Genomic DNA, 21,864 nt, shown 5'->3' with positions numbered 1-21,864 from the left:
TCTCTATGACTGTGTCAAAATGACCATATGTTTGACATCCAAATTTTCCAATAGTCGATGATTAATAAATCAATGTGCTCCTAGTGGTGTTGTTAAACAAAATAAACTTCTTTTGATTTACTGAAGAACATTGTTCGTGTAAACACTACAAACATTAGCCCGAGTACTCTGACTGTAAGAGAGCTAGACGGACATTTGGACAGTTATACGCTCTCATTACAGTCAGAGATCAACCTATGTATTTTTTTGGCAATTCCTGACAACCAAAAAGTTGGCAAAGATTTCCGCTCTAATACCACACCAATCCTATGTTTGACGTCAAATACCTTTACATCGATCATTTTTGAGTTAACTGATAAAAAAAAATCCACATATTAATCACTAATACACATACTACAGAAAGAAATCCGACAGCACCCACATTCAGCTACGCTTTGTGACACTCCGTCGCCATAATTACAAAGCTCGGCGATCTATTTCGAGACGTAGATCACGTGATCGCACACTGGGTGATTCCGCCTTGTGCAGCAGTTACAGGGGCCGTCTCATACCAAGCGACGTTACAACATGGATTAGTTTCTTTTTGTGTTTCTGCAATAGAATGTGCATGCTGTAAAGAACGTTTCAAGGATAAAAGTGGACGGTTGCGTAGAACAGGAATTTGTACACAATTCAAAGGTGGGCCCAGTGCTGCACAGACATTAAATGATGTTTTTGATGTAACTGTCACTCCCGAAAAAGAATTATTCGTCTGTCTCCAATGTAGTTTGACGATTCGTTCCTTGGACACAAAAAACTAAACAATTGTCAACTGTGGAGATAAAATTTTAAAAAGTTAAAAAACCCAGGCTCATACATAGCCACAAAACTGCCAGCCACCCCAAGTGCCCGACAAACACCAAAGCGACAGAGAGTGGTGCACACGCCAAGCAGGCATACCAGTCGCAGATCAAAGACTTTTTCACCTGGAGAAAAGGTGAATATAATATTGTTTCTCTGTGTGTGTGTGTGTTACTTTTACGAGTTTTAGATTAGTGTAACTTCATTGTAACGTCACTTGGTATGAGACGGCCCCTGTAACTGCTGCACAAGGCGGAATCGCCCAGTGTGCGATCACGTGATCTACGTCTCGAAATAGATCGCCGAGCTTTGTAATTATGGCGACGGAGTGTCACAAAGCGTAGCTGAATGTGGGTGCTGTCGGATTTCTTTCTGTAGTATGTGTATTAGTGATTAATATGTGGCTTTTTTTTTATCAGTTAACTCGAAAATGATCGATGTAAAGGTATTTGACGTCAAACATAGGATTGGTGTGGTATTAGAGCGGGAATCTTTGCCAACTTTTTGGTTGTCAGGAATTGCCAAAAAAATACATAGGTTGATCTCTGACTGTAATGAGAGTGTATAACTGTCCAAATGTCCGTCTAGCTCTCTTACAGTCAGAGTACTCGGGCTATACAAACACACGAACGACATAGGCCTATTGCTAGTTCATCAAGATAAACGTCTCCGGCACGATATTTATTATTGTGATGTTTATTGCTGTGCCATTCCAATAAATGTCAAAATGTTAAAAAAACAGACCGTAAATCATTTGCTAAATGTTTACCTTGGTGAACTAGCCTATTCATTATTGCCAGTAAAACTGAGTATTGGTTGTCTGAAAAAATCTAATTTTATACCCTTTAATAACATTAAAAATAAAGAAATAATTTGTTTGCAATCTATAATTAATTTGAATAACAATTTTACCAAATGCCCACCTGAAATATCCTGACTTTTGGCATGTTTTGGATGAATAGTGAATGCTTGCTGCCCAGAAGTTTCTCAGGTAATATTTTGTGATGCAAGGGAGCTAACTGTAAATTGTGCAATCTTCTCAAGTCAAAGGTCAACTTGACCCACAAATACGCATCTTTCTCTGTTTGAATTTACACGCGTTTTGCTTTGGTCCAATGATTTTATTTTTAAAATTTAAATTACCTATAACGAAATTACTTACAGTGTATCACGATCCATACTATTTCTACATCCTTTTTTTTCTTTTTCTTTGCAATGTTTCCTGGTTGACTATCGCCACCGGTATCAGGTCGTTTCGCCCTTATTCCCGATCGCCCCGTGTCGTTTCGCCCCCATACCAGGTCGTTTCGCCCTCTATACAGGGTCGTTTCGCCCTCATGTTTATGTTTGTGAATGATGAATAAATTTGTTTACGTGTTGCAAATCAGATATAGGTTATCAATTTGTAACCCTTTATCAACCATAAGCACCATTTATATATATATGTTATTATGTGCAATATTTTAAAGAACCCCTCCCCTCACACCATCCCAGTTCCTACGGGCCTGATGTATTTTATATTAATAAGTACAAAGCCTAGCCTACACAATGATATTGTCGATAGGACATATTAGTTATAAAGTGCTTTGGTGTGTGTGTGGGGGGGGGGGGGGGGGGCGCTTTTTTTGCAAATTTGCGAAATTGGCCTCTGTAATATCCATTGACGTGTCATGTTTACATCTATGCTGAAGAAGATTTATGATGAAATATTAAAAGGTCCATTTGCTTCAGTTTACATTTAAATACATGCAGTTTTCTGCTGTCTGCCATTTGGTTTTTTTGCAATTTTGCGAAATTGGCCTCTGTAATATCCATTGACGTGTCATGTTTACATCTATGCTGAAGAAGATTTATGATGAAATATTAAAAGGTCCATTTGCTTCAGTTTACATTTAAATACATGCAGTTTTCTGCTGTCTGCCATTTGGTTTTTTTATGGAATACTCTTCAAGAGGGGTGAAATATTCTAAAATATTAATATAAAATCAATGATCTCTAGTGGTATCTTTAAACAATCAAATAATATTAATAATAATAAAATAATATGACGTCATCACATTTGCATTTATATCATAACATGTTATTACATTCAACGGTTGTTAGATTAAGTCATATCCTTTCACCCCTCTTGTAGAATATTCCATAAAAAGTCAAAATGGCAGCCGGCACAAAATTACATGCTTTTTGCCCTATGTGATCTCAGCGAAGTCGATACAGGTGACATGGTTATCATCTAGTATGTGGAATCCATGCCATTGTAATTGTTTTTTTCAAGATTTCTGTCTGGACAAAATGTGGGTAAAATCTAACAAAAAATAAAGGTAGGAGCAATGTATTGTAGTTGTCCACATTTTGTTTCGGACTTTACGTTTAAGTCTACAATCTTGTTGCCTGTTAGGTGACTATTACGACAAAATTATGGGTAAAATTATTTTTATATACCACATTTTGCATACTAAAATCACCCCAATACATAGGGGCGAAACGACTCATAATGGAGGGCGAAACGACTCATTCTAAGGGCGAAATGACTCGGGGCGAACGGAAATAAGGGCGAAACGACCCGGATTCATCGCCACCTGGAATGACGCCAAACGAACAATCGAATACACCCAGTACGCTAATCACCTTTGCCAGCTTTGGTAGATTTGTGGTGACATACGTAGTCCTAATCGAAGAACATTTTAATTCTAAAATAAACTCACCATTTAAATTGGTTAATACGCCACGGACTTGCCCAGTTGCAACTTTTCACGACATGCAAAGCTAGCAGATTAAGCAATTAGGCCTAATCGAAACCGAAACTAGACGAATACCCGGAAATTGTCAATATCAAAATTGACAAGTGGACCGATAGATTTTCATATTTTATTTTAAATAATGTGCAATGGGTAATCCGTTCAGCTGTACTGTAAGTTTCTTATTTACGATAGTAATGATACATTGGGCCTGACATTACAACAAACGAAAATAACAGTCAAAGCCTTGAAAGCGTAAACTCATGCCATGGGGGTTAATTTGATAGGCGCGGCGGTAAAAATAATCCAGTGGATATTCTCCGTTATGGGACAGCCCTTATACTTCGCCTTTGACTTGGCGTTCATATGTGTGGAATGGTGGCAGGTAAATTTGTGTTGTAGATTTTTATAACCAATTTTTGTCATTTTGATCCAGAGTAATATTATATAAAAGTCATTTCGTACCTCTATACGACCTCCTCCTTTCATCTGAAACCCCACAAGGCCTACAGGAATGTCTTAATAGTCTTGATGACTTTTGTAAGCTATGACACCTGAATATAAACCATTCAAAATCTAATTTTATGATCATACAAAAAGGGAAAAGCCCCACAACTACTACACTCTACCTAGATAACAATAACATTTTAAAAACAAAACCTGGGTTGGAAACTTTACTGAAACTAAAAGTGTAGGCCTACTTAGTAATAAGGGATCAAAAGCACTCTTCAGATTACACCAAGCTTTCTCGGGTGTCAATCCAACCCCACATATATATAATCAACTGTTTGATACACTAATTAAACCTATTCTACTTTATAACTCGGAAGTATGGGGCACGGAACTGCATGGCAAACTAAACAAACTCAACCAATACAAATTATTTGGCATATTAGAGTCAGAACCCTTTGAAAAAAACAGACCAGCCTCGGTGGCGTCGTGGTTAGGCCATCGGTCTACAGGCTAGTAGGTAATGGGTTCGGATCCCAGTCGAGGCATGGAATCTTTAATCCAAATACCGACTCCAAACCCTGAGTGAGTGCTCCGCAAAGCTCAATGGGTAGGTGTAAACCACTTGCACGACCAGTGATCCATAACTGGTTCAACAAAGGCCATGGTTTGTGCTATCCTGCCTGTGGGAAGTGCAAATAAAAGATCCCTTGCTGCTAATTGGAAAGAGTAGCCCATGTAGTGGCGACAGTGGGTTTCCTCTCAAAATCTGTGTGGTCCTTAACCATATGTCTGACACCATATAACCGTAAATAAAATGTGTTGAGTGCATTGTTAAATAAAACATTTCTTTCTTTCTTTCCTTTGAAAAATTACATAATATACAATTCTGTAAAATTAATCTTCAAGTCCCATGAAACAGTGTTAACAATTACTACTGAAGTGAACAGGGGCGCTACCCACTTATAAATAACATGCAAGCAAATATTTATAAAATTATATTTTATGTACCTAGAAAATGTAGAAGAATCAAGATCTATACTGTATGATGCAGTATCCTGTAGCAAAGAGCTACAAACACAACACAAAATAGGCTGGCATGCTTATTTACAAGATATGCTTGATAGTAACAACATTGACAAAAGTCTATTAACTAACACTAAAATTCACCAAAACCAAACTCTAGTTACGTAAGCAAAATCCTTAATGACAAATATTACGAACACTTTAAAACTAAGCTACAGAACAACTCTGAAAAGCTGCAAATATTAAAACATTAAAAACAAAGATGAAATGGCAAATTACTTGAAATATATCAAAAATACCAATTTTAGACAAGCTCTCACTAAACTTTGTCTATGTGCTCACAGACTGGAAATGGAGATTGGACATTATAGGAATATCCATAGAAAAGAGCATATCTGCCGGCTGTGCCAAAAAGAACCAGAAGATGAGATTAATTTTTTAACTCTTTGTCCAATAAATATGCATTTAAGAAAAATACTGTATTATAAAGTCGGTCAAATATGTTACGAGTTCACATTTCTGTCTGAACTGGAAAAATGTGTTTTCCTTTTTAACAGCCCAGAACAGGTAACTCCAACTGTTGGCCAATTCTGTTATGAAATGAACTTACCAGACCCTCTACTACAACACCAACTTGAATTAACACATATGCCTATACACACTACATACATATACATGTAGGCCTACATATCGTATAACTATTACATGTATATATATAATGATTGTCATCATTACTATTACTATGTATCTGATTTAACCATTTTATATTCTTATTATATTGTCCAATGTATACCGTGCCATTTTTATATGATCCATATATAAATAAATAAATGATTTGATTTTCTATAATTGTGCATCAGTTTTTTCATACCATATACTATAGCAGTGGCGTAGCGTGGGCTGGGCCACCAGGGTGGTTGCCCTGGTGGAAGGGACTTGAGGAGTGCTAACGATACACTGGTTAGGGGGCACAATATTTGCCTTGCCCCGGGCTCTGGCAACCCACGCTATGCCACACTATAACTATAGCTTTTATAGGACAAAATCTATTATTCTACCTGGCCCAAGTAGGCCTACTCTGCCATTTGAGAGCTAGATAGACATTTGGATGGTTATATCAGGGTTGAAAATTAACAGTTGCCTTTTATTGGCTAAGGGCGAGTTCAAATTTTACAAAGATAATCTGACAGGCAACCATAATGTGTAACTTTCATATTATTATTTTTATAATTAACATGGAATGCCATTTCTGGAGTACTAGACGTTCGGAACACCTCAGTGGTAAAGTGCTCGCTTGATGCGCGGTCAGGTTTGGAATCAATCCTCATCGGTGGGCCCATTGGGCTATTTCTCATTCCAGCCAGTGCACCACGACTAGTATATCAAAGGCTGTGGTATGTGCTATCCTGTCTGTAGAATGGTGCATATAAAAGATCCCTTGCTACTAATGAAAAAATGTAGTGGGTTTTCTCTCTAAGACTATATGTCAAAATGTTTGACATCCAATAGCCGATGATTAATAATCAATGTACTCTAGTGGTGTCGTTAAACAAAACAAAATTTTCGGAACACCTCGTAAGTAATACTATCAGTTCGTAAAATTGACCAAAGAGTTGAGCCCAAAACATTCCAGAGCTGTGTCTAAAAAAAAAAAGAAATTTGTTTTGTTTAACGGCACCACTAGATCACATTGATTAATTAATCATCGGCTATTGGATGTCAAACATTTGTTAATTCTGACTTGTAGTCATCAGAGAAAACCCGCTACATTTTTCCTAATGCAGCAAGGGATCTTTTATATGCACTTTCCCACAGACAGGAAAACACATACATGTACCACAGCCTCTGAGCAGTTGTGGTGCACTGGTTGGAATGAGAAAAAACAATCAGTTGAACGTATCCACTGAGGTGGTTCGATCCTGTGATGCAAGCACCTCAGATGAACACTCAACCGACTGAGCTAAATCCCGCCCCCAGATCTATGTCTAGGCCTGGGTCTTTTACAAGTATAATGATACATGTACCAATGGGAAAAAACAACCTGCACTGCATCCACGTAACAAAACACACTGCGTCTGAGCCTGCACATACTGCAGATCTGACAGCAGACGACATAGGACGTGCGCTATATTGTGACAGTGCCAGATCCAGCTTCAGTGGTTTTGGGTCTTACGAAGCCTTTCTTAAACATAAAGCTGAAAATGTATTACAAACACAGCATATATATATTATTACAAACACAGCATATATATATATATATTTTTTAAGTCTTGAAATCGTGGGATTATTGGAGTGAAATTATCTAGTAGATTACTTTTTAACATTCAGGGTTATGGCAAAAATTAATCATGTTTAACACACCCTTAGGAAGTGGGGGCCCTGTATCCCTTACTTGAAGACGAAAATGTATGTGGGTTTTTTGTTGTCCTAATCAATATAAATAATGATACGAATTTGTTTTGTGCCCCTCCCCACTGGAGTTTGTGCCCCTCTTCATATATCATTCCATGCAATGGGTCTAGTTAATTAGCTTTATTCTTCTGGGACAAAATCACCATTTGCCAAGTCTATCTTGTAGCTGGCACTAACTTGAGAGCATGCACACATATCTAAAAATAACAAGTAAATTTTCCATTACTCTGGGGATTATTCCAAAGAGGGCAGGACATAGCTCAGTGGTATAGTGCTTGCCTGATGCACGATCGATTTAGGATCGATCCCCGTTGATGGACCTATTGTGCTATTTCTCATTCCAGCCAGTGCTCTACAACTGGTGTAATAAAGGCTGTGGTATGTACTATCCTGTCTGTGGGATGGTGGATATAAAATATCCGTTGTTGCTAATTGATAAGAGTAGCTCATATACCCATAAGTAAAATGTGTTGTGTGCATCGTTAAATAAAACATTTCCTTGGTCAGTTAATTGATTTTCGACGTTTAATTGATTTGTAAAAAATAACAACAAATCAAAGTCTTGACATCAATTTGGTCAAATACAACATAGTTATTCCCTAATTTTCATTATAAACAACTTTGTCTTTGTAGCGGAGAACAGGGTGAGATGTAGCCCAGTGGTAATGCACTTGCTTGATGTGTGGTCAGTCTAGGATCGATCCCTGTCAGTGGGCCTATTGGTATATTTCTCGTTCGAGCCAGTGCACTACAACTGTAACATATCAAAGGCCGTGGTATGTGCTATCCTGTTTGTGGGATGGTACATATCAATTTGACATCCAATAGCCGATGATTAATTAATCAATGTGCTTTAGCGGTGTCGTTACACAAAACAAACTTCTTCTTGCTACTAGTGGAACAGTATAGGTGTTTTGTCTCTAAGACTGTATGTAAAAATTACCAAATGTTTTACATCCAATAGTTGATGATTTAATTATGAATCAGTGTGCTCTAGTGGTGTCGTTAAACAAAACAATTCGAGGTTGAACCTTTATCATGATTCTGGGCAGGGTTAATTAGCTCAGTTGGTAGATATATACTAAGTTTGTTTTGTTTAACAACACCACTAGAGCACACTGATTTTAATAATCATCGACTATTGGATGTCAAACATTTGGTAATATTGACACGTAGTCTTAGAGAGGAAACCCGCTACATTATTCCATTAGTAGCTAGGGATCATCTTTTATATGCACCATGGCATCCCACAGGCAGGATAGCACAAACCACGGCCTTTGATATACCAGTTGTGGAGCACTGGCTGGAGCGAGAAATAGCCCAATGGGCGCACCGACGGGGATCGATCCCAGACCTACCGCACATCAAGTGAGTGCTTTTCCACTGGGCTGCATCCTGCCTCCAGTTAGTAGAGTGCTCAGCTGAGGTTGTTACTAGGATCGACTCTCCTTGGTGGTCTCACTGGGCTGGGTTTTGTTTGTCCCAGTCTGTTCCTCATGTCTACTATATGAAAGGCCACGTTGTGTGCTGTCCTGCTTGTATGGGAATGTGCATACAAAAGACTGCTATTTTTTAGGGTTTACTCTGAAAATTACCAGTCAGAATTAGCAAATTTATGTTTGACTTCGATTAGCCAATGATAAATTAATTAATGTGCTCTAGTATTGTCGTTAAACAAGACAAACTTTAATATGTCAGATAGAGGTGTGCGGTATTACCGGTATACCAATATACCAGTATTTTTTTCTGTCGTGGTACGTACCGGTACGTTGTTTACTGTACTTCGGGACTTTCCGTGGACGATAACTTTACGGAAATTTCCGAGAAATAAATTATCAGTGTCATGAAACAAAATACATAATTTTGAGAAATTATTTAAAAAGCATCCAATGTTAATGATTGTTTGTGTTCCATTAACAAATCTTTGAAAAAATAACGGAATTTCCCAAAGTATCTAGAATCTCAAAACGTTTCCACTAACAAAAACATGGTAGATGACGAGTTTGTTGCATTTGCAGGGCTCGCCGTAGCCCGAGTACTCTGACTGTAAGAGAGCTAGACGGACATTTGGACATAAACACGCTCTCATTACAGTCAGAGACCAACCTATGTCTTTTTTTGGCAATTCCTGACTACCAAATGGTAGGCAACGAGTCCCACTCTAATACCACAACAATCCTATGTTTGACGTCAAATACTTTTACATCAATCATTTTCGAGTTAAGTGATACAAAAAAATCCACATATTAATCACTAATACACATACTACAGAAAGAAACCCGACAGCACCCACATTCAGCTACGCTTCGTGACACTCCGTCGCAACAATTGCAAAGCTCGGCGATCTATTTCGAGACTGGGCGATTCCGCCTTGTGCTGCAGTTACAGGGGTCATCTCATGGCAGTACGTAGCACATACTTTTGCCGTATCCTGTCGATAACACCTCAAATGTATCCTTCAAATTCAAAATGGAATCAATAATGTGTAATTGTTTTGGTTTAATGACGTAATGAAATCCAAATTCACCCAAAACGGCATTAGCCAACTCTTCCATGTTGTAACTTCGCTTGATATGAGACGGCCCCTGTAACTGCTGCACAAGGCGGAATCGCCCAGTGCGCGATCACGTGGTCTACGTCTCGAAATAGATCGCCGTGCTGTCGGGTTTCTTTCTGTAGTATGTGTATTAGTGATTAATATGTGGATTTTTTTGTATCACTTAACTCGAAAATGATTGATGTAAAGGTATTTGACGTCAAACATAGGATTGTTGTGGTATTAGAGTGGGACTCGTTGCCTACCATTTGGTAGTCAGGAATTGCCAAAAAAAGACATAGGTTGGTCTCTGACTGTAATGAGAGCGTGTTTATGTCCAAATGTCCGTCTAGCTCTCTTACAGTCAGAGTACTCGGGCTAGGCTCGCCGTTGTTCGTCAAAGTCGCAAATTACGAAAAAAAAAAAAAAATTGGCAATATAATTTTCGATTTGGCGAAAACAAATGGAGAAAGTTTTTTAATGTTGATTTTTAGTCACCAAACTAGTTCATCAAGATAAACGTCTCCGGCACGATATTTATTATTGTGATGTTTATTGCTGTGCCGTAACGTTTATCCATTATCATCCATTGGATCGAATTTTCCATTTGCAATCACGATTTAATAAAATCAGGCATATGTGCTTTATTTAAGAGCTTTAACACGTACAACAACATATTTTAATAAATTTTAGACAAAAATATTAAGTGCACCTTTGGTAACCTTTCCAGGATTAGATGTTTGAAGATGACACATTTTTACATTTGAAAATTATTTTTATCCTGGCACATCGAAAATGCGGAATGAAAATTTTGCGGAACGAGAATTATTCGTATCGAGCAGTTTACGAAAAAGAAATATTACGGAACTGAATGGAATTGATTATTTATTTTGTTATTTGTGTTTCTATATATGTGCTTTGTGTGGGTTGCTTTATATGCATTATTAATATTATCACATTAAAGTTTTGGGGTGTATTATTCTTTTTTTTTGATTATTATTAAAATAATAATGATTGTCAGTACAGGTCATTACTTATTTTAAGGTCTTCATTTATTTACCTTTTTTTAAAATTATTATTTCCTTTAGTATTTTTTAAAAATATTATTACAGGCCATTACTTACATGCGTTTCAAAGGTTTTTCTCTTTTTTTTTTCTTAAAAAAATATCTTGGTTTAATTATCATTGCAGGTCATTAGTTATTTTAAGGGGTTTATTTAATTATTTATTATTAATTTTTACTTTTTTTTTATTTTATTATTATTATTTTTTTTTTTTAGCTATAATTACTGGTTATTAGTTATTTTAGGGGTTTTATTCAATTTAAAAAAAAAAAAAAACAATATTATAAATTTCTTATAATTAACCTGCACAACCCCCAACTCCACAACCTAAAAAATCATTGATTATGATAGTTTCATTAATCTTTCATAATATTTATATTAATCTTTTATAGCAAGTTCTGGGGAAAGGTGAACGGACACACAAAGAAATGGGGAAACAGACAATATGAAAGTTAAACTCTCTGTTGTATCTAAAATGTTATAATGATTTTCACTGACACATTCAAGTCTGAAAATAGTAACACCAGATGCCCCATAGCGACAGTTGCCCTAGGCATGGGCCTCGATATACCTGACGTAGACATTGTCGTCCATGTTGGTGCCCCAATTTCGGTGTTGTCCTACTGGCAGGAAATTGGCAGATGTGCACGCGATGGAAGGAGAGGTTATGCCATGACCGTATACGACCATTTTACTCTGTCTTAAAAACCACAGAAAAAGATTTGGCAGAGCTTGTTCGGAATGCAAATCACGTTTGTAGCCTATTCGTGCAAATGTGATGAATAAATTTGAAGGTATCAGCAGTGGTGGTGATACACAATGTGGACAATGTGATACAAATGCTATTTGCAAATGCGCTAGATGCTAATGTTGTTCTACCTGCATTGCTCAATGTCCCTGCCAAGATAAAATTAAATTTGGAATCGAAAAATTTCTAAATTTGTAAATTACATTATGGATACGTGGTAGTAAACGTCACCTGTGATATGTGTCTTGCACCTTTCAATAATAGGTGTGGAAAACGTTAAGAGTTGCTACTATAGCCTCGCAACCATGTGAAGTTGTATTGCACTGCTGTGATTCAACCATACTGTTGATGACAACTGCTTTTAGTGATAATTCATTCCTACTTAACTAATTTAACATTAACTGTGTTGTTGAGGATTGCCTCGCAACCATATGAACATTTATTGTAATAATTAATGTATAACTGTGACTTGGTGACAACTGTTGCTTGTGATAACTGCCATGTACCTAGCTGTCTGAACATTGGCTAAACCAAAGTGTACTTTGATTCCTACTTAACCATTTGAACATTAACTGTGTTGTTGAATGTAATTAATTCATAAGTTTGACTTGGTGACAACTGCTGCTTGAGACAACTGCCTCGTACCAATGTGTGTTAAACACGGGTAAGCACACTAAATTACGAATAATGCACATTAATTACGAATAATGCACATTAACAAGAAAACAACAAGAAACAAGCAAATGCGTGATCTCTTGCCACCCCGTTTCATCTCTCTATGTTTGTCTCCCCAACACCCTCTGTGTTGTGTGTAGGCCTATATAAGTGTGTGTGTGTGTGTGTGTGTGTGTGTGTGTGTGTGTGTAAAGGACACATTTATAAATGAAAAAAGCACGTTTTTATTCAGTTAATAATTAAATTAAGTAATTAATTTATTATTATTAAATCAATAATTTATTTATTATGTTATTTATTTATAATAATTACTAACATTAAGTAATTTATTATTATATTATTATTTATTAAGTATTAATAATTTTTTAATTATATTATTTAGTTGTTATTATTACTTAATTTATTATTTATTAATTGATTTACAAAAAATATTATTCATTAATTAGTTTATTTATTATTATCATCATTATTCTTATTAAACGTGATATTCCATTACATATCGTGGAAGAAACTCGTGAACCCGAGACGAATAATAATAAAAATAATCCGATTCCGCCAACAGTTTTCAATCACATTTTAAATATGCTCATAATGGCCGGCGGGAATATTCGAGATTTTGCTCGTAACTGAAAATTGGATTAATGCAGGATTACTATTTAAACAAAATGTCTATTTATACGTAAAACGCAACTCGGGAGGTTTTCTTTATACAGTAAGTGTTTATATTTGTTATTACATCTCATATTTCGCCACGAAATAATTAATTCTATGATTCAATGATTGTATCGATTCCGCCTGAAAATTTTAAATATGTTCATAATGGCCGGCGGGAATATTCGAGATTTTGTTCGTAACTGAAAATTGGATTAATACAGGATTACTATTTGGACAAAATGTCTATTTATACGTAAAACGTAACTCGGGAGGTTTTCTTTATACAGTAAGTGTTTATATTTGTTATTACATCTCATATTTCGCCACGAAATAATTAATTCCATGATAGCGACCGCAGCCGCCCATATTCCGAAATGCTACGAATTTGGTTCACAACTGGTGGTGTTGTTCGAGGCCAGAATACGCTTGTTTTGATGGCGATTTTGCACGTTTCTTTGGTTGTTATGACAAGTACACATCTTCCGATTGATGTATATCCTGTTTCCGAACTTGAACGACTACAAAAAGACTTTTTTTGAGGCAAGTGAAACTTTGAATACTTTTTATTTTGCCCCAAAAAGGGCGATTTCACTGAGATATTGATAAATATCTATAGTAATATAATAAAACAGCATAAATATATATTTTTTTGTAATTTTAAAACCCTAACAAGTTAGTTTAATTTGACATCGAAAATATTTCGCAAAAGTGAAAATACAGAACTTCACAGCAGGGACACATTTTCATAAAATTAAACGTATTTGATGCTTTGTCATTATTTATCCACCCATTATTAACTTTTTGGGTAGAATATATATCATACTGAAGCGTTATTTTTAGAAAACAATGCATATTGAATTCAAAATAACTTAAAATAATGTTTTGCTTATCATGATGTCTAAGCAGTTTCTGATAGCTGAAGTTGATTTTAAAAAAACTTTTTGATAATGCATAACTATTCATGTAAATCTATTTTCATGTAAATCATTTGAATGAGTTTAGCATATGACTGGTTCAGTTTTATACAAAAGAATAGTATTAATGCAATGGAAATAAATTATTAAGTATAATACAGAGCATTTGTACTTTTTAAGTCTGTTATATTTGTAAATACATTTTTTAAAGAAAAAATTTTTTCAGGTACCATAACTTGTCACATTGTGACACAAACTTAAATTTTTTGGTAACCAAAGAAAGAAAGAAATGTTTTATTTAACGATGCACTCAACACATTTTATTTACGGTGTTATATGGCGTCAGACATATGGTTAAGGACCACATGCACAGATTCTAAGAGGAAACCCGCTGTCGCCACTACATGGGCTACTCTTCCGATTAACAGCAAGGGATCTTTTATTTGCGCTTCCCAAAGGCAGGATAGCACAAACCATGGCCTTTGTTGAACCAGTTATGGATCACTGGTCGGTGCAAGTGGTTTACACCTACCCATTGAGCCTTGCGGAGCACTCACTCAGGGTTTGGAGTCGGTATCTGGATTAAAAATCCCATGGCTCGACTGGGATCCGAACCCAGTACCTACCAGCCTGTAGACCGATGGCCTGCCACGACGCCACCGAGGCCGTTTTTTTTTTGGTAACCAAGTAACATTAAATTCTAAATATAATTATACTTTTTCATCACTTCATCAATGAATATTACTGTTAAAAATGGTAAAGAATTAATTATTTGTAAAAAATACTAAACTGTATAGTAGATGAGATTAGTATATATATTTAGTTAGTAATACAGTGAACATTTGTATAGCATCGCGATCCACTCTGCAAGTTTCAAATATAGCTATACAATGCTAAAACATTAAATAGTAGTTGCTAATCAATTCTTAAATTGATAGCACTGTCACTAATCAAAATTTTGTTCTCTGTAATAATTATTTAAAAAAAATTCTAATTAATAATACAGTTGAGAATACTTCCACATCAGCTAAGGAATAACAGATGATCCCACAATGACACGTTCTGATCTAATAAGTACACTTAATATTAGATTATGACAGTGTATGTTACGCTCACAGTTACCGTATCTAAGATATGCACCTCTACATTTATGTGCAAAATAGTTGTACACATTCCAATAAAATCCTTAATTGAATTCTCAGTCTATTTATAAATAAAAAAGCTAATGTCTCACGATTTAATTCTATTAATGCTGGTAATCATTTTTTTTTTTAATGAAGAACTCTGCTGAACATTAAGTTTCTGCTTAAAATTGGCATATGTGAGGTGGCACTATTGGTAGCCTTTTGAACAGGTGAAAATAACTACATACAGAAAAAACATTTGAAGGTGTGTTTCATCTGATGTAATGAATATTTCTATTTACAAATATTATGTCAAACTAATTACAATATTTGAAACAAAAAGATAAATAGTCATGGTCATAATGAGTATTTTTCTTTATTCCAGGAAATTTGTAGTCTCTGTGTGTCTATGGAGAAACCTGAAATGGAAACGGAGTGGGAGAGTACACTATGGTTATGAGACAATTTTCAGTAGATTCAATTATACTTCAAGCTTGATGCTGTTATGTGACAGAACCTGGAACAGAAATGAAGTGTGTGACAATAATTCATTGACAAATTTAGACTAATACTCTTTCATGGATGCTGAATTTGGTAGATCTGGCCATAAAATTTTATTATAATTCAAAGTGGTATATACAGTGTAGTTATATTTATAATAATTCATTGTTTGAATTTGTCTTTATACAGCACTTTATTGAACCAAAATAATCATAGCTGCATTTAGTAAATTATTTAGCACATGTGTGACTGCTGTCTCGTACCTTCAGTGTTTTAGCTGCTAAAATATGTTTTGGAGATATTTTTCCTGGATAGAAATTTACCTTTCTGATATTTTATGAGTGTTTAGACATTCCTTTCAAAGGTGAAATATGGCTACTTACATTGCTTTGTTTCTAATATAATAACACTGAAGGTGTAAAGTATGTAAATAGTTACGTAAGAAATTGATTAAACATATTGGCCAAGCATTGGCATTTGTCGTGTGATAGGTTTTTACTGGTTTGAGTTAAAAGACCAGTACAGATGATAAGTTCTATTGCATCTTTTATTGAAATCTTCAAGTATTCAATATTATTATGAGTCTAGGTAAATATATATCTTCAATTTTTTTTGATATTTTGAAACAAGAAGCTTATTTTTCATGTAACGTGTATCCACTTTCCATCTGCAATCTAAACCTTTACGTTTTCCTTTTTATTATTGGTCTGGATGTACATTATTGTATAAGCGTAAATAAATGTGAACTGAAAATGTTATTCTGATGTAACATTTGCATAAATTATTATGTCATTAAATTACGTATTCCAAGATGTCTGTGTGTTTTTGTCATTTTGGAGCAGTTTCGAACCTACCCCAAGAATACATATGTTATCAGAAATAATAGTAACCCTTTATATTTTCACTTGAAATTTTCAGAGATGCAACATTAATAATGGCTTGTAACATCTATAAGCTTAAAACGGAAATATCTCTGTTATTTTTTTATTTACAAAAGTGGACGTAAACGACAATTAAAATCGTCATGTCGGCCATGTTTGGTCACAGAAGTACAAGGCTACTATGACTTTATTTTGCTTCATTTGGATAATATAGTGATGTTTTTTCAATAAGAGCAACAGTTTTAATGAAACTATGACCATAAAGAATTTTGTTTTTTTAAATGTCTGCGGTACCTATCCATGATTCAGTCATCAATGATTGTATCGATTCTGCCTGAAAATTGGGCGGAAAGTGCACGCTTGTTTTTGCTGTTAAACTTGTAAACATCGGAGGTCCAATAAATGTCAAAATGTTAAAAAACGGACTGTAGATGGTTACCTTGGTGAACTATCACCAAACATGCTTTTAACCAATTTTGTTCGACAGATGCTTCGCGGTATATACCGAGTATGCATAAGCGCCATTTGCATGTCCGGGTGACCAGTCTACTATTCAATAGTGAACTGCTTCTCGTAAAGCTACAAAATGCGATCAAATAATACGAAATATTGTTCAAAACATGTTGCATTGTTGATACTGAATGTTTTATTACTAGCTACAACAAGGTGTACCTTTTATGGTTACCAGTCATATCGCCCACGTGTGAAAACGTCCCCGGTTCCTACCAAAACGTCCCCGGTCACACTTAACAACACCGACTACACAACGCATACACAATAATTATTTGAGAGAAGTGGAATCAAATTCAATGTCATTTCAACCCTATTCAATCCCTGAATGCCATTAGGCCTATACATCAATATTTTTCGTCCAACATTTTTTTTCCGTGCTCAACACCGACAACTCTTTCACCATTATGCCATTTCTAATGAAAATGGTTGCATATAAAATGCGGAATGCCCTGGCATCTAGTAAACTTAGCTGTGCCGTCTAGCCGTCGATTGATATATTTGATAAAATAATAATATGATTGTTATTTCTTTCTTTTACAGGGAATGTCAAGAACCAATCACTCAAATGGGATAAGCGAACATATTTTGCCAAAATAGTTCTGTAAAAATTGCATTAAAACAGTTGTAATTTGTGTGTTTGTGGGAGTTACGTTTTTTTAACCATTTTTAACCTAGAAAGCACATTGGGGCATTATTTAAAACGTTAATATGGTCCTTTTGTATGCGGGGATATTATGACTGGTCACCCCTTTTATTTGTCACGTTTCTAGCATTTTGTCGTATCAGATAATGTTGTAAAATCTAGGTCATGTGGTTGAGTTCATTTTACTGAAGTGGGTGCGTTAATGAGGATTACATATTGTTTCTCACATATATACAATCATTATTAGTAAAAAAAAATAAAGTTTACAGATTTAATTTTAAACATTCAGTGGAGGAATTATAATTTATTGATGCTTAGTACGTCTACTGATATAATATTAGCACCGGCATGATACATCCATCCGCCCCTGGCACAGAAACATACAAAAGTTAAGTATCGGATCACGTTGCAATGAATTTATGAAATTCAAACTGAAAGAACTTTTTTCCAGTTGTGAAAGTCTGAAAGACCGTCACACGCCAGTGTTTTGAGACCAATAACATATAATGATGTTTCCTTTGTCTTTGTTTTGGGCGACTGGCTATAATCTTGAGTTGGATACGAAAACAATTATGAACAGTATTCAGTTTAAAACATACATATAAGTTAGGAGGAGGGGAGTTACGTACTTACCCCCCCCCCAACTATCTCATTTGTATTCATAAAATAAAATACTGCCAGTGTGGCTATTTTGTTTCTAAATTGTTTTTCTTCTATAAACATGAATTCAATACCAAAGAGATTAAAGATACAGGCCCATAGCACATAACCTAGTATATATATATATATTTATATATTTATCGTATATATAATATCTTACATTTTTAGTGCAATCAAAGTATGTGATCTTTTTCAGATCACATACTTTAAGAATTTGATAACTTTGCAAATTAGATGTAAATTAGTCAAGGTCTCGGCACTAGGTTTATTGACATTTAAGCAAACGTACTTGGGTGACACTCCATGATTGACGTATGCATCCATAGTCATCAAATAAAAACATTTCAATGGCAATTTGACACTGAAAGCTGTCCAGCATTCTGAAAACAAAACATGTTTGGCATAACTTTATTTTGATGTAAGGACATCCAAAATGACATCATTCGAGTTTGACTTCATTTCCATTAAAAAATACACCGCCCCACATATTCTTACGTCATTTGAATATCTAGTAATGGCGGACTGGAATTAAAGTTGCGTGTACAGTTTACAAAAACACGTATTAAGCTTGAGCTTATATGATAAAGAGATTATTACCCTCGTGTATTTCGGTATCGTCAATATCATATATTAGGAATAAAAATAATGTATTATGCTTGCCAGAGGCTCGCATAATACAATATTTATTCCTAATATATAATATTGACGATACCGAAAAACACTGGTAATAACCTATATATATATATATATGGCCCATTGGGCCTGTGGAATTGGCACGGTATCTGGAGGGTTGGGGACGTATGCAGAGCCTCTAGTAGGGTGGCACAGGTTACATTTTTTTATCTTTATATACAGCAGAACAAAAACTTTGGCTACTGAATGTCAAACATTTTGTAATATTGATATATAGTCTTATAGAGGAAACACATTAGTAGCGCATACCACGACCTTTGCTATTCCACTCGTGGTGCACATACGTGAATGAGAAACAGTCCAATAGGCCCACCGACTGGAATCAATCCTAGACCTACCATGTCCAACCGAGTGTTTTGACATCAGGGGCCATTCAAATACTATGTAACGCTGGATGGGTGGGTGGGTGTGTACGTTTTGTAGCGTTACAGGTGGTGAGTATACTGAACAGCGTTACGTAAAACACTATTTTTTATTACTAAATTTTTGTTTTATTATTTATTTATTTTTTGTTGTCATAAACACTATGTCATGGCAACACTGTTTAAACTTTAACGTATTAATGTAGGTAGTAATAGCTAGTTGAAAAAACAAAACAATGATTATAAACTGATTTGAAATGTGTGTGCTAGTAAACTTAAGCTTAAGACGTATGTCCCAAGTGTCCGATTGTTACTCCGTAGGCAGTGATGGTTTGCTTGGACCTGTTCTCAAGTAACTCATTCCATCACAAGTGGTTAGCCCAAGAAGGCCTACTGTTCTAGAGCTAGACAAACATTTGGACAGTTACATCCGCTCTCTCAGCCAGAGATAACGAATACACAGAATTTCTGCCTACCACCGGGCAGGCAAAGATTCCCACTCTAATACCACAATGATCCTATGTTTGACGTTAAATACCATTACATTGATGATATTTGAGTTCGCGATAACAAATATTTCACATATTAATCACTAATGCACTAATGTTTCTAAACAAGAACATGAACTAAATTCAATACGGTAATCCAGATAATAATGACTGGAATTGACACACTACATGATTTATTCAGACATTCATAGGTTTATGGAGTTTGTTTATTCTTGAAACTAAATTGATGTTAAGACGATTTAACTTTAACAATAATACATTGTAGCAAATTGAAACATAAAGGGACCTGTTTGCCTGGGTCATCAACTGAAATAAAGCTATATAAAAGATACTAGTAGTTAATAGCTACTGATATAATTAAAATGGTGATAATAGAATACATTCGTTTAAACTTTGTAATTTTCATTATTTTTCCAGTTCAACTGAACTACAGAATTTATTCATCTGTTATACGTATTTCATTTACATTATAAGGTCTTAAAATACAACAAGGCTCTACAACTATGTTCTACCTATAAGTATTAGCTATTCTCTAAATGAGATGTTTAGTCCTGCTTAATGGTTACTCAACTTTATAGAGGGCAATAGAAAGAAAGAAATGTTTTATTTAACGACACTCTCAACACATTTTATTTACGGTTATATGGCGTCGGACATATGGTTAAGGACCACACATATTCTAAGAGGAAACCCGCTGTTGCCACTACATGGGCTACTCTTCCGATTAGCAGCAAGGGATCTTTTATTTGCGCTTCCCACAGGCAGGATAGCACAAACCATGGCCTTTCTTGAACCAGTTATGGATTACTGGTCGGTGCAAGTGGTTTACACCTACCACTGAGCCTTGCGGAGCACTCACTCGGGGTTTGGAGTCTGTATCTGAATTAAAAATACCATGCCTCGACTGGGATCCGAACCCAGTACCTACCAGCCTGTAGACCAATGGCCTGCCACGACGCCACCGAGGCCGGTAGAGGGCAATAAGAGAGTAAACTGAATCAGTCAAAATCTCTACTGGTAGGTATTTCATTGTAGTATGTCATATTTGTTTGGCCCCTAAGTTCAAATGTGACATTGTATGTTGAGCAATTTAATATTGTATCACTGATTTACAGTGATTAGTATGATGTCATTACTAATGTGGTCAATCTAATTAAAACTAGCTCCACTATTACATGTGGATCTAACACCAGCCAGTTGGAGCTCATGTCCACCAATCAAAACCTTACTTGCAGAATCCTGCCAGTGATTTAAACCTATCAACACTGCGTAGTCCCCACTGTCCAGGTAACATTTCGTCTGTAAATAATAATTTAAATATTGACCAATCACACTTCGCCTTTTATAACGTTATTTGGGAGCATACAAATTCTAAAAATATCGGGGGAGTCTATTTTAGTGGCCGCAGTACAGCGAACCATACCAATACGTACGGGGTGGGTTATCGGTCTTCAATTTTACATTAAAAATTATTTATTTATTTATAAAAAACCCAACTAAATCAGTCTTCAGTTTTACATTACAAATTATTTATTTTATAAAATAAAACATGTTTTAAGGCATTCGTAATTCACACGAAACATGTCGTATACCCTCAGGATAATTCGGAATGTTTTCAAATTATTTTTAAATCACTGGTAGGATTCTGCAAGTAAGGTTTTGATTGGTGGACATGAGCTCCAACTGGCTGGTGTTAGATCCACATGTAATAGTGGAGCTAATTTTAATTAGATTGTAAAGTGGTATACCGTGGTACATTACAAAAAACCGAGGTATACCGTGGTACGCTTTTTTTTGCGGTACCCAACCCTAATGTCAGAATTATTACATCGAATAGCCAAGGATGAATTAATTAATGTGCTCTAGTGGTGTCCTTAAACAAGACAAACTTTAGTAGGTCAGAATTGTCACATCCAATAGC

The 21,864-nt window shown here is 35.5% G+C and overlaps 2 protein-coding genes and 1 long non-coding RNA gene across 7 annotated transcripts in view; 2 read left to right on the top strand and 1 right to left on the bottom strand.

The window, feature by feature from the left end:
• LOC121377546 (E3 ubiquitin-protein ligase DTX4-like) overlaps window positions 1–2,100 on the bottom strand; it is a 25,124-nt gene extending 23,024 nt beyond the window's left edge. Inside the window, exon 1 of one of the 2 annotated variants that reach the window (XM_041505589.1) lies at window positions 2,003–2,100. The gene's annotated coding sequence lies outside the window, so the exon portion shown is untranslated. Of the gene's footprint in view, window positions 1–1,763; window positions 1,837–2,002 lie in introns of those variants that run through there. The other variant, XM_041505590.1, reaches the window with a different exon arrangement.
• Window positions 2,101–3,657: 1,557 nt separating this feature from the next.
• LOC121377336 overlaps window positions 3,658–21,864 on the top strand; it is a 30,431-nt gene continuing 12,224 nt past the window's right edge. Inside the window, exon 1 of one of the 4 annotated variants that reach the window (XM_041505283.1) lies at window positions 3,658–3,963. In XM_041505283.1, coding sequence (XP_041361217.1) covers window positions 3,847–3,963 — 117 coding nt within the window. In that variant the 5' untranslated portion in view covers window positions 3,658–3,846. Of the gene's footprint in view, window positions 3,964–12,976; window positions 13,202–13,322; window positions 13,430–21,864 lie in introns of those variants that run through there. The other 3 variants (XM_041505284.1, XM_041505286.1, XM_041505285.1) reach the window with 3 other exon arrangements.
• Window positions 13,324–16,494, top strand: LOC121377337. The gene is made up of 2 exons (XR_005958604.1): window positions 13,324–13,900; window positions 15,567–16,494. It is a non-coding gene; the product is annotated as an uncharacterized LOC121377337 (long non-coding RNA).

This window comes from Gigantopelta aegis, chromosome 7, assembly GCF_016097555.1.
Source record: "Gigantopelta aegis isolate Gae_Host chromosome 7, Gae_host_genome, whole genome shotgun sequence".
In the NCBI taxonomy this organism is placed as follows: Eukaryota; Metazoa; Mollusca; class Gastropoda; order Neomphalida; family Peltospiridae; genus Gigantopelta; species Gigantopelta aegis.
Note: the sequence above shows the minus strand (reverse complement) of the source record. Positions and strands in the feature narration are given on the sequence as shown.